General features: G+C 35.5%; 1 protein-coding gene across 3 annotated transcripts in view; it reads right to left on the bottom strand.

Annotated features, from left to right (window-relative positions):
- Positions 1–8,734: 8,734 nt before the first annotated feature.
- Positions 8,735–14,762, bottom strand: part of LOC145683707 (uncharacterized) — a 66,195-nt gene continuing 60,167 nt past the window's right edge. For 2 of the 3 annotated variants that reach the window (XM_081755146.1, XM_081755147.1), the window contains exons 19-20: positions 14,267–14,391; positions 8,735–8,846 (exon numbers count right to left, since the gene is read on the bottom strand). In XM_081755146.1, the coding sequence (XP_081611272.1) occupies positions 8,769–8,846; positions 14,267–14,391 (203 nt within the window). In that variant the 3' untranslated portion in view covers positions 8,735–8,768. Of the gene's footprint in view, positions 8,847–8,900; positions 9,035–14,266; positions 14,392–14,762 lie in introns of those variants that run through there. The other variant, XM_081755149.1, reaches the window with a different exon arrangement.

The raw sequence follows: 14,762 nt of genomic DNA, 5'->3' as shown, positions 1-14,762 counted from the left end.
ATATTGTTTTTCAAATCTGAATTTTCGAACCACCATTTCTACATGTATGTTTTAACGAATTTTGGCTAACTTTTACATTTATATAATACAGCATGAGAATAATTGCTTTAGAGTTATTAGTATTGGTTGTAACGATATAAAGTTTAGACGGTTAATAGCATGTACTTGGAACAATTAATCTATTATTGATTTATTCTTAAGTTCAAAATACTACTGTAGAAAAAGGTACAATTTTCTTAGCGTATATGAAAAGAGCGTTTTCTTAAAGTCAGAATTTAAAGTCTTAAAGTCAGAAGTCTCACAGCTAAAAGAAAAAGCATTATTTGCTTGACATAGCGATGAAATTGCGAAAAGCTCGTGTTTTGAAAGATTTTGCCAGTTTCCTTGGTTTGTGGTATTTCGCTGGCGAGCATAGGTGAAAATTATGGGTTAAAGACGATTCCTTTGTCTCTGTAATAATACATGAAATAATATAAATGACTGAGGGGGCCGCGGTAGCTCAGTGGTAGCCGGTGAGTGTAGCCGAGCGGTCTGAGGCGTTAGGCTGATGATCGTGAGGTAATGCCCATTGGGAGTTCGAGCCTCTCTGAAGAGCAAGGGTGGAATTTTAACTGTCCTCGATGTTTCTGTGTTCGTGTCCCTGTCGTGTCTAGTAGTCCTGAGAAGTGGTTAAATTAGACAAAACAGCCAGGAAGTTTTTTTAAAGTGGTAGAACGTTCACCTCTGGTGCTTGGGGTTCCGGGTTCGATCTCAGCCCCCGCCAAGTGAACTTTGCGGTGGACAAACAGCGTGTGCGTGAGTTTTCTCGGGGTTCTCCCGTTTCCCCCCACTTTCTTCATTGCACCATTTCATTCATTACTCATCATCACCGTCTCCTTTAGCCTAATCGGCATATCCGTGGGACGTAAAACTCAAAGATTTCATTTCATTTATAAATGACTGAGGAACAAATACGAAACATGAAGCAGTATCATCCAGTAATAACAATGATGGACAAGCTTTGAAGCTTTTCCATATTATGTTTCTGTTTTAAAAAACGTCAGAAATAATATTGTACCAGTTTTACTCAACAATATCTATAGTCTTGTATTCATCTTGAGACAGGCCCGTATCCACGGAGGCAAGGGGGGCCGGCCCCCCTTAAACTTTAGCTGGCCCCCATAAAATTTCACGGTAGGCTTGCAAATGAACTATAATATGGTGATGAAGTATAATATGATTGAGTCGGGCCCCGTAACTTCTACCGGCCCCCCCTAAATTTTTGGGCTGGCTACAGGCCTGTCTTGAGATAGAATGTTTAAACTTATTTGACATGTATGTCGCATTCCCATTGTTTTGCTACATTATGAACATCTTTTAAAAATATCGTTCAGACACATGGGATTAACGTGTGGTTAACGAAGTTGTGAGAAAATGGGACAACACATGTAAAAGTGAACATTGTTGTTTTACATTATAGGAGCTATTTACAATAGGTGAGCATGAATATTTTATACATTGTAAACTAGCTTCAATGAAATATCTTAAAATGAAGTATGTTCAAAATGAGTCCAACAGTGCACCTAATCGTTTGTGAGCTGAACGTCTGAAATGAACTAAACCGACAGGGAGCTGGAATCTGTTTAGCTATATATGGCAGGAGCGAAAGTGTTAATGTAAAAGTTAATCTTTCGTTGTGTTTTTGCCATGTTTTTTTCAATTTGGTTTTGGGCAATAATCATGAGATTGTTGGGTTACGAGTAGATTAATAGTCGGACAAGGTGTTGATTGTGAATAATCGAACAAGTTTTGGGAAATTGTAAGAACGAAAGAAGAAAGTTACTATGTAAAATAAATAATGTGTATTTATATTGATGATTGGAATGGAACCATAAGTGCCTGAAGTTATTTGTAAATTTGATATGAGCGTGTGGCTATGTAGTAGTGTCAAGTGTTTCTAAGGTATTGCAATAGTTTTTGGGATAGAGCAAGGTATGCCTATAGTTTCAGATTTGTGGCTTCATGTAGAGGTATAAGTGAATTTAGGGTTGACTATAAAAAAAGAAGCATTATCGAAATACGTTAGTAATGTCTAGTAAGGTAGTAAAGTTAATTAAAGAAACACTTTGCATATAAAATTTGATTACTTAACATCTTCGTAGCACATATGAAGGGGCGTAACATTCTTAAAGTAAAAATAAATAAAATAAATAAATAATAATAATCTCCTTAACGCATTTTGTGCAGGCATAGACTAGCTGATAGACTTCTGATTTCGAGATACTCAGGGTACAGATTCTGATTCTCACTAAGTTTTCAATTTTTTCCTCAATTTGAACGAGATGAATGTAAAGGTAGAATTTGGTCGACTTCCTTCGTTTTCTTCCCATTATTGTTCTTTATTAGTGAAAATTGTCCTCTCACGTTGTGTCTCGAAATTTATTTTGATATATATATATATATATATACATATATACAGGGCCGGATTTAGAGGGTGCAAAGGTGTACATGAACCCTCCTTCGTTGTAAATATACATTACCTAAAGTGAGAAGCTAGCAGTGAGTTTTGCAAAATCAATAGTTTAAGTCAATTTTCTGAAGGTTGAAGAAAACGAATTCATCGAGAACAGACATACAGCATTTCTAAAGGAATTCCTCATTCATATCACATATATATAAAGACATTTAAAAAACTCAAATTTAATTCAAATGCACTGGTACTTATTGGCGAACCCTCTCAGAGAATCTTGGATCCGGCCCTATATAGATACTCACTCATTGGTTCTTGAAATGTTTAAATATGTTTCTTGCACCCTGAGGTGTATATATACCAATAAGAAGGTATTTTGCGAGCCTGAAGGGGGAAGAAGGTTTTGAATTATTTTTGATTGCTCACCAGATTTCTGAAATTATGTGACGTATATCGTTTGAAATTTCCGACAAATGATTCCTTGTACCTTATGCTATATATGAAGAAGAAATTTAGAGATGTTCAACACCCAAGGGGGAAAAGAAACTTCAAAATGTTTCCTTTTGTTTAAAGCGTTTCGTACCTCCGAAATTCCTATATTAGCTGGAGAACCATGACATTTTGAATTAATATTCCCCATTTATTTGAAGCTGACGATAAGATAACATTTTACAAAAATTGATTCTAAAAGATATACGAAGGTGAATGTTTACGTAGCAGGAGTAAACCCGATCTCTTAATGTAATAAAATTAGGTGTTTCAGTTTTACGTCCAACACTTATGCCGTCTTAGGCTAAACCAGACGATGATGATGAGAAATATATAAAATAGTAGAATGAAGAAAGTGGAAGAAGCCCGAGAAAACTCACGCGTACGATGTTTGGTACCAACAAAGCTCATTTGGTGCGAGCTGGGATCGAGCCAGAAACCCCATGCACCAGAGTTGAACGCTCTACCACTGAGCCACCCCGGCTCCTAAACCAAACTTGTGTCAATAGATATTTACAAACCAGATTAAATATATATATATATATATATATTTAAATTTTTTAACAAATCTTATCCTTTCCGTGCAAAAAAAAAAACACTCTGCTGGTAAGTTAATAAATGGATGAATTAAAAAAAAATATTTGCTCCACCTTCACAATTTAATAAAGTTTGGCACTTTTAATCTTGAAATTCCACATTAGAATCTCAGGTAAATTTCTGATTAAAATCAGAACGAAATTATTTGTACAAATGTTTAGTGTTACACATTTATAACCCAACGCCATAAAACTTATGATGATGTTTCATGGCCATTCAGTGCACTGTATTTATACGTTTTAGAAACTTTAATCTTCCTTTTGTGCTTCTGTTCGTTATGACTAAAGTTCTAAAATTAACACTTAGTTGAGTTTTTGGTAATGTTTCTAGTTATTCTTATCACTTTTGTTACTGCAACTACTTTGACATTGTAAAATCATTGAATTATAAATTTAATAACACCTTTAATATGGCACTAGTTTCTAGAGTCAATACAAGGCGACGCTGAATCCGGAAGAGTACCTACAGACATGTTTAATGTTCCTTCGTCTTTAGAGAGTGTGGTCTAGAGACTACATCTTTTGGATCACTCCTTTCTATAGTTCTGCTATCTGGTGATGTATTTTACCTGATTGTCCAAGATAGCAGAGACATGTTCTATTAAGTGGGTTAATTGGTTTTTGAAATCATCGTATGTTGAAATTTACAAATGAATTTTTTTTTGCAAGGAACATACATAAAGATAGTTCCTTTTGGGAAAAAAGTAATAGTTACAATATATAGAGATTACCAAGAAAGTTCTGTCACTCTTGTGAGGCATGTGTTCCATTGCCATCGCATCGTGACTTGAATGCGAATGGAGATAAGGCGAAAGTCAGTTGTTGGTTTGGGTATATCCAACATGCTACCTGGTTCTGGCAGTTGGGTTACACCGTGGACCTGCGTAAGGACAGAGTGAACATGGGACCTCCACACAGCGTCATAAGGGGGTGTACGCTGTACGAGTTTAAAGTGGGGTCAAACGCCGTTGCAGCGGAGCGAAAGATATGCCAGGCCATTGGTGAGAGCGTCGTGACTACGCGGACAGTGCAATGGCGGTTTAACAAGTTTAAGGACGGCGACGAAACACTCGAAGATGTAAAACGCACTGGGAGAACAACACATGTACGAAATGCAGATCTTCAGGTAGCAATTGAGACGAACAGTGGCCAGACATGTGAGAAACAGTGGGGCTACAATTCAGTGTGAGTGGAGAAACCACTCGGCAGCACCTCCATTAACTTGGGAATCACTACAAGTTAGGTCGATGGATCCCACATGTTTAGACTCCAGCCAGAAGGCAACGCGAGCATACACCTATGTTTCATTGCTGTCTTGTCAGAGGAAGGAGCCACTTTTGGACAGGATTTTGACATGTGATGAAAAGTGTATCATGTACGTTGCTCCACTGCACCGTCATCATTGGTTAGCATCCCACGAACTGGTTACAAACAGCCGAAACCAGCACTGCACCAGAGGATGATCTTCCTGTGTGTTTGATGGACTGCTCGCAGCATCGTGCATCGGGAACTGCTACGAGCTGGTCAGAGCATGAGTGCAACTGTTTGCTGTCAGCAGTTGAGCCGTGTTCAAGAGAAACTCAAACTCTGGAGCCAGCACTTCTGAATTGCATAGGGATCCTCCTATTAGAGGACAACACTAAGTTCCTCGTGGCTAGGATGACCAGGTACACCATTCTACGCCTTGGATGGGAAACACTATTGCATCCGCCATACTCCCCGGACATTGCACCGTCCGATTATTACCTTTTGTATTCCTTGGACAATCATTTTAGAGGACGCCAGTTCAAATCCCTAGTAGAAGTGCAAAATGCACTTGATACCTTCACCTTCTTCACTTCACAGCTCACCGAGTTCTACCGCGATAGAAACCACAGCCTTCCAGAACGTTGACAGAAGGTTGTCGATGCTGATGGGGACTATTTTTGATCTTCCAAGTACGTTTTAAATGACATATCGATGTTCGAAGGTGGTGAATGGAAAAGCGATAGAAATTTCTTGGTTACCTTTATACTTCTAATTCAAGTGCATTCAGACACCAAAAAACGAAATCTGAGCTAGAAATAGTACAGTATAATGAGTTTAGCTTTATTGCTGTCAATATTTTAAATGACGTGTTCCATTTTGTGTAATAATCTAGAGATGGTTATCCAAATAGTGAAATATCTAACTAAATGCTACTAAGCTTAGTAATGCATTGGCCACATTTAGCCTGTAACATATTTTGTAAGCATCATTCAAATGATCCATATAATTTGTTAATTGTTACTAGCGAATTAGTGCACTATTCTGATAGTATGTTGCACTCATTAGTTATTCAAGAAACTGAGGAGGAAATTTACTTATGACTCAGTACTCTAAAATGTCTCAGGAACTCTGCGCTCAGGAAACTGAGCAAGTGAGAGAAGATGATGATCCAGAAAGCACTGGTGATCTGCCAAATTGGAAAATTAAAGTTGAATACTATGTTTCCATATATTCAGTAAATGTTAGTTGTGTTAATATTATTACATATTTTAGAGCTCCCTAAAATTTTATATTACAATGTTAAATATTTAGTCAATATGTAGATATTTTACTGTTATATTTTGCGTTCTATAGGTAAGGAGTATTTACTTTGTACTAGTACTATCAGGTTGTACTTTCACGAAAGAGGTGATTCTGGAGTCGGCCGGTAACTATATTTTAGTTACGTTCAGTGACACGAATATTTCCTGAACCGTAAAAGCGTAATTAGAGCCTAATACCGTTAGCAGTGGTTTGCCCTTCACAGAAAGGGAACTGTTTTCAATCAACAGTCAACATGGAGAAACCTGAGTCTAGTGAGTTTGAAGAAATTACAGGTAGTTTAGTTGATTATTTGGATTAGAATTTAGCGTTTCCTTCAACATCCAGGCTATATAAGATAGGCATCTACGGACCACCTGCTACCGGCAATCGAATCTGGGCATCCTTCGGGAGTCGAATCCGTACACAAAGCCATGCTGGATCTACTTTACCATCTTTAGCAGTTTAGTACTTCTATATTCATGCATAACATGAAATACCATTCTATCTTCCGTTGATAGTGAATGATAGCTTTCAATACCATTTGAATCATCATCATTAACCTCGCTTAGTTGTGTTAAGCCCGTGTACTTTCAACACCTTCAAGGTTTTATTTAAATTTAATCGAGTCATGTACGAACAGCATAAATAATACACAAATATTGTTAAAATGGTGGCTTATTTAAAATATATTCTTTTTAAAATTTAATTTTTATATTTCGATTATAATTCTAGTTTCTTTTATTTTTATTTCTTCGATTATGTTATGAGTTATTTCATTGTCTAAAGTGTTATGTAATAATAGATTCTAGTCACTGTCAGCTTCGTATTTACCTGCGTCTTTAGTTTTCTTGATCAATGCTCATGAAAACTTACTGCGTGTTCTGTTTGGAAATAAATACTTTCAATCATGTATATTTTAATTAGAAGGCAGACTACGGATAATACAAACTATAATGGATAATACAAAATCATGGATTTGACTACACACTGCTAAAACGGACGAGTAGTTTTCAACCACCACCACCATCATCATAGGTATTCTGCCATTATTGGTAGGTCACTTGCTGCAATTGGGAAGCTTCCATGCTCCACGGTCCTTCGCTAACCTCTTCGCCTTCACGCACGACTTTTCTATTTTGATATTGTCCATTAATGTTGTTTCCTTTGCTCCTTCCTTTCTTTCCTGTGGGATCCGCGGTGGTTCAGTGGTAGAGCGTTCACCTCTGGTGTATGGGGTCCCTGTTTCGATCCCAGTTCACTCCAAGTGAACTTCGTGGTGGACAAACACCGTGTGCGTGAGTGTTCTAGGGGTTCTCCCGTTTGCTCACACTTCCTTCATTTCATCATTTCATTCATTTCTCATCATCATCATCTCTAGCCTAGCCGGCATGACCATGAAACGTAAAACTTAAAGATTTCATTTAATTTTTTCTCTTTCTTGTCACCATACCCTCTACCATATCTATCGTGATACAGTTTATTCTTAGGTAATGTCCCAAACAGTTTCTTTTTCTCTTGTTAATAATACTTAAAGTGTTCTGTTTCATCTCACCATTTCTAAGACCCTCTCATTCGTTTTCCGCTAGACCCAGCTTTTATTCCCTCAATTCTTCTCCACATCAACATTTCAAAACTTCAGCCATTTTTCATCATTTTTGATTGATGCTAATGTTTCTAATCCATACATAATCCCTACAGTGTAATATGGTAATGGATTCCGCTCATCTTTTAAACCTTTTTGATATTACTATAAAATTAAATTCTTATAAAAAAGTTTACAAAATTTCCTTATAAAACAAAATTTTTCTAGAGTTAAAATAAGTCCTTGGCGCACGAAAGTGACCTCGGAAAAGGTTCAATTTTCCTTTATGTGGTGTGAATGACTCCTTCTTTCAGTGCAGCCGCAGGAGTGGGTGATTAGAGGATGTCTTTGCTCATAGTAGCCTTAGGAGATGAGTTTTAAAGGAGCTCTTTCTAGTCAATAGCAGCCCCAGGGGAAAGGTGTTGGTAGGTGACTGATCAGCTGTCAGCTGATGCTTTTGTCCTCTTGAGGTTTTCTTTTATAGACAACTTCTTGAAGAGAAGGACAGCCGTCTATGTATTTCTTCCGAATCCTCTTCGTGTCTTCTAAAATCTTCGGTCGTCTGCTGTTGTTTATGTTTGAACACAATAGCACATGTTCGTAGTAAGAGCATGCAGTTGCTGTGCGTGAGGGAATAGAACCTTATAATAATCATACGTGCCGTGCGTGTTTAGCTTTCTTGATCAAGACTCAAGAGAACTCACTCCGTCTTGTCCTTGGGAATAAATACTTTCAATCATCCATACTTCAATTAGAAGACAATTATACGAAAAATACTCTTGAACCTGTGACAGATAATACAAAACCATGGACTTGACTACACACTAGTAAATCCGTCGAGAAATTCTTCAGCAAATCTTTTTAATTTGTACATTGTAAGAAAATGTATAATATAATATAATATACAATTACTTTCAAATTTCCTATCAAATTCTATTCCCAAATGAATCAATAACATTTCTGAATGTTATATGTATTCACTCCAAGTGTTGTATATGCTTTGTCTTTGCATTTTAAGTTTAATATTAATAATAATGGGAGGGAAGTGAAAAATGAACAAATCATAAGTAAATCAGTTATAGTCTATATTTTTCCCTCTGGTTCATTGGATACACCTTGATGCACCACATCTTCTTCTCTGAACCTTTCGCCAACGTAAACGTCGGCTGTTTGGATTCACCTACAAGTCAAAAAAATTCAACTAAATAGACGAATAACAAGAAGAAGCATGAAATCGGTGAAACAATTTGTATTTATTAATAGTATTTATTTTTTAATTACATTTTCAATATATTAGTACACATTTATTTAGTTGATCACTTTTATCTTCTCCTCAACTAATTACAAATTTTCTCTCTTTCTCTACACCTGAAAAATACATAGTAGAAAAAGAACATTTTCAATAAGAAAAGAAAATTAATATAGAACCATTTTAGCGGTTTGTTAAGCTTTTGCAATGTTAAATATGAAAGAACATTGTAGTAAATTTTATCTTGTATTCTACATCGATAGTTACTCTAAAGATGTATGTTATTTAAATCACAAAAATAAGATTTATAATTATTATCTTAGTATATTAGTTATTGCTCACCATAACTATTAAACAAAAGTGATTTTTTGAATTATTACTTTTTTGAAATGAACAGATAATGCAGTTATCTGGTCCGAGTTCATTAATGGACTTATTCCATTAACATCTTAACATGTAACGGCCTTACATTTCGATTCCATAAGGTTGCTTACTAGAATAGTTTAATAATATATATGTCCCATTAATTTTTTTTTTGATCTTCAATTTCCATTACCTCTCTTTAAGAAAGAGTGAGTGAACGTTGAGATTTTCAACGTAAAATATCTTTTTCGTGGCTGCCGTTATTTTCGAAAAGACATCACAATTCTCGATTACATACAGTATCGCAAGGGATGTCAAATATATACATTTTTACTACTTGTCATATTTGAAACATATGACGTTTTCTTTTAATTCACAAATTAAACTTTACAGACTGACTGCACACATTGTATTACTTTCTTAGATTGTTCTTTTGTTTTTCTCGATTGAATAACAAAAGAAACGAATAATATAACACCGGAAAATATTTTTGTTAGCTTTAATGTGTAAATGCCACATAATGATATTCTTTGTTTAAGAAAATGAAAACTATGATTGTTTTGCGGATAAAAGAATTCTTGCAAAACAAAGATGACAGTCAAGTTATCCCGCACGACATGATATTTTTTCGTAAAGTTTCAGTAGATATGTTAAAACTGAAAAGTAACAAAAGTGATGGTAACGTTGAAACGAATAAAGTAAAACATTCAGAGATTATACAAAATTCTGTAACCTGTGACGTAAAATGAATTTTTGACCAAGATTTATTTTTCTTGGTATATCTAAGGTTAAATAAGATCCCTTCGAAACTTTCTCGTGATATCAATCGCTCTGTAGGTATTAAACGGTGTCTTATCAGTAAAGGTGATGTGATTAGCAAATGTAAGTTTCACATCAAATAATACTTGAGGTCTTAATGTGTGGCGACTCTTTCAATAGGACTCTTTCAAACAAAATAGATCATTTATAGAACACACTACTTACAAGTAAAGGGTCCAAATGGATAGATCGAGTTTCGGGATGAGACATAGTGCACCTGATAGAAGATGTGAAAATATGTGTATGTGCAAAGTTACAGCGGCTGAGCGCCATAAGAAAAGCAGGGGGAGGGTTTCAAATTTGGTGGGAGAAGGGCTATGCTGTTATTGAAATACATCAAATAAATCGTAAAAAAATAGTGAAAGATAGACAATTCAAGCGGTGGTTGTTTCATATATCCGCAAAAGAAGAATTGGCAGATTAGATCATGAACCTCCGCCGCCATCTTGAAATCCGCCATTATAAAGTCTGTGATATTTTCTTGAAATGGAAAGGCAATCATATGATATATCAGTTAGGACCAGCATGTTCTCGAAAAGTCAATTATGAACTTTAGTGACCATTATCTGCATTATTTGTAAGATTTAAAATTATCTTTATAGATATTTACGAAAATCTAGGAGACTGATACTCGTATGTCGAAAGATTGGATTATCACGAATACATATGTAAGTTAAACATATCTACAAGCGAAGAAAACTAACATGAAATTTGATATCCAAGTTGTATATTATTACATTACTTCCAATTTGCTTCATATAGTGTCGAAGAGAACTGTTCCGGTCTAGAAGAATCGCTTCCCGCTCGATTTTTTGTTTTTTTCTTGCGCTTTTGGCCGAAAACAATGTGGAATTTATTTGACTAGCTTTTGTTAAATGACATAGTTACTAATATAGACCACAACACAATAGATCTGATAGATTTGAATACAATTATTATTTCTGTACTTAGACCACCATTTTTTCATTACTTGCTATATTTTTTACTCAACTTTCTTTGTCTACCTTCATAAGCAATAGCAAGTTGGGGTGAGTGTAGCATGTGAATGAAAGGTGGTCTACTGCAGTCGATCACTAAATATATACTAAATACTAAATACTAAATACTAAATACTAAATATATCGATCACTAAAGTTCATAATTGACCTTTTGAGAACACGCTGGCCCTAATTTATATGTTACATGACTATCTTTCCATTTCAAAAGATGTCATATTTCGAAATGGCGGATTTCAAGATGTCGGCGGAGGTTCATGATCTAATCTGCCAATTCTTCTTTTGCCGATATGTGAAACTTTGCATTGTGTATTTTTTGCTATTTTTACGATTTTACAGTTTATTTGAGGTATTTCTATAACATAGCATAGCCCTTCTCCCACCAAATTTGACCCCCGCCGTTTCTTATGGCACTCAATCACTTTAACTTTGCACATACACATATTTTCACATCGTCTATCATGTCTCATCCCGAAACTCGATTCATTCATTTAGACCCTTTATATGTTTGTTTTCAACCAACCAATTCTCAGTACAATGTTGGTTGTCTAACGTTGTAGGATGTTAAAAATTAAGTGTGAATGCACTTTCACTCGTGGTAATACAAGTAGTCTGTAAATTAATTCTGCTAAAGTAAAGTTCTGATTATAAAGAAAGTAGAAAAATTCAGAAATTGATGATACATAAACGATTGATACACGTCTCCAAATTTAATTTCAAACATTGTATATGCATATCTGTGTAACACAATTCAATTTATATCAGATTGCGTTCATAATGCTATAAATCATGTCTGCATTTATTTTTATAGCAACTTCTGTTGTTCGAACCTTGATCTTTTCTGCATATATACAACGAAAAACAAGAATTATTTTTTGTTTAATAGCCTGACATAGAGAAAGATATAATTGTTAAATTGGGAAAATCTTAATATTCAGATAATTCAAGAATTCAGTGTGTAATTGAGGAAAGAGCTTGTACATCGCGCCGCAAAAAGTGTATTAACGCTCTACATTATTGTAAATGTTAAAAATGAACTGCATTTAGTGGCGCATCGAAATATTCTTTAATTTCTTCATAATCAAATACTACTCTTGGTTAATTATTTTAAAAACTATCCGTGTGATCATTTTTTATAGAATAACTTTCTACAAATCACACACCCAGAATAAAATTATCGTAACTGTATAATACGACCTTTACAGGTAAGCCAAAGGAATCATTGTTTATAGAAACTTGATTACTTTCTCTACTGATAGGAATCACAACGTTACTTCAATATGTATAGAGTTTATTACTGTACAGTACATTTCTTTAAATATATACAAATTATAATTATCACAGATTAAAAATTGATAATTTCAAAGTTTATTTTAGGTTACGACGAGGACTGTATTCACTTGTGTGCCAACATGGACCATGACATTGGGCGGGAAGTTTCGGGGGCGGAAACTCTTGAACCAGTGTTTTTATTGATACTGCTATTCTGGAAATAACAGAACTTTAGAGGCAAACATTGATACTGAAAAGGCAGCATTTTCTAAATTTACGGGCTTAAAAGTATTAAATATGGCCCTGGTTGCAACATTCTTGTTCTATGTTGCGGAATGTCTAATACACGGAAAAAATTTAGAGTCTGAATGCACCATGTTCACCCATCAAAGAAGTAAGAATAATATTTTTGTTGTCGTTATGACACATCTACTGTAACGATAACCATTGTTTTATCCAGCAGCACGCCGCTTTGAATATTTTAAGATATGAATATTTCAGGTGCTCGGTCTTTGAAAGCAAAATTAGCTTTTCAATTTCTCTTTTTATATTAAAATGGAGAGGGCATATTTAGGCTGCACTTAACTGTATAATTACGCACTGATGGAATGACTATATGAATTTTAAAGCTGATTTAAGAAAAATTAAATATCTTATTTTTAAACTGGAGTATTATTTGAGACAACAACGAACGTTTTACGGTTTTGTATGTTTAATGTACTCTACTTTGTGAATACAGTATTTTAGTGTTTAGAATAATTTCAGAGAACTATCAAAGAACATTTTCAATTACATCTGTAGACATAACGTGCTACTGTATCAATATCTCATTCAAAGGTTCTGGATGGTCCTACGTACATTTGCACGCGCAGTTAGCCGTGTTAAAAAAACTCAAACTCTGGAGCCAGCACTTCTGAGTTGGAAAGGATTCTCCTGTTACAGGACAACGCTAAGCCCCACATGGCTAGGATGACATGGGTCACCATTCTACGCCTTGAATGGGAAACACTATATCATCCGGCATACTCCCCGGACATTGCACCATCCGATTATCACCCGTTGCATTCCTGGAACAGTCACCTTAGCGGACGCCATTTATAATCGCTAGTTCAGGTGATAAATGTACTTGATACTTTCTTTGCTTCACGGAACACCAAGTTCTACCGCGATGGGATACATGGTCTTCCAGAACGTTGGCAAAATTCATCGATGCTAATGGGAATTTTTTGATCTTCCAGGTACGGTTTAGGTAACATATTAATGTTCGAAAGTTGTGGGTGAAAAAGCGACAGAACTTCCTTGGTTACCTTTATAAAACGTTAAACGTATTATAAGGAATTATCTTTTAAAGTATAAAGTACTTAGAAACTACTTGAATATTATACTTCCTATATATTATAATTTGTAGACAATAATTAATTTTGGTCAAGATACAAATCAAAATTTTCTGATGTTTTGGTACTGCCAGGGAATGCTTTGCAAGAGTGCATTAGTTTTTTAAGTTTTAAAAACAAGATATACGAGCCTTTAAATTTTTTAAGGATTTGACTTTGTAATGTTGCAAATGCAAATGGCGACATAAAGAAGTTGTTGTGCGAGGATGATCGTGAATCTAGATAGTATTAATTTTTTCGCTAGACTTAATCGATATAAAGACGTAATAGGAAACTTCGGTAACGTAAAATACGCTATATAGGCTATCACCAATACTGTAAGTAATATAATGTTACCAAGTTTCCTTGATTCGTTGTTTTTTTCTTTGATTCTTAAGAGTACTCGTTTTACAATTCAAACCATTCGCTATTGGTGTGGCATGAACGACAGGTTTTCTTGCAAGAACGTAAAAAAATTCTATTTTGATGAACAATTATTGTTATAATATAATATGTTACGTATACTTACTAAATTCCTTCCAGAACCAGCACCGGACCCAACTCCAGCAAACATACCGGCTCCAACTCCAGCTCCGACTCCCGTGCCTTTACGGGCTCCTACACCAGCCCCTGCTCCTGCACCTGAACCAAGACCTGCACGTAAAGAGAAACCTTAATAATAAAATCAGTTAATATGATTTGATAGATATTTTGCTCGATGCAATTGAAGTATCCGGCTAAAGCATTTCACTTTCAAGATTCAATATATATATTATTCATCAGCTTATTTCACTTCTTACCAAGAGCAGTACAGAGCTGCATCTTAGGGGCGGCTGGTGTGTTCTAACACATCTTCCTAAGCCGTCCCAAGCATGTTCAATCGGGTTTAGGTCCGGAGATGGAGCAGGCCACTCGATAAGTTGGATATCTTTCCTCTTTAGGTATTCTTCGAACAGTTTGGCTCGATGGGGACGGGCATTGTCATGCACGAACAGAAACTGTGGACCCATGTGTGGCGCACCTAA

Source organism: Thermobia domestica, chromosome 4 (genome assembly GCF_964235325.1).
Source record: "Thermobia domestica chromosome 4, izTheDome1.hap1.1, whole genome shotgun sequence".
Lineage (NCBI taxonomy): Eukaryota > Metazoa > Arthropoda > Insecta > Zygentoma > Lepismatidae > Thermobia > Thermobia domestica.
This window is presented reverse-complemented; position numbering and strand designations above follow the sequence as displayed.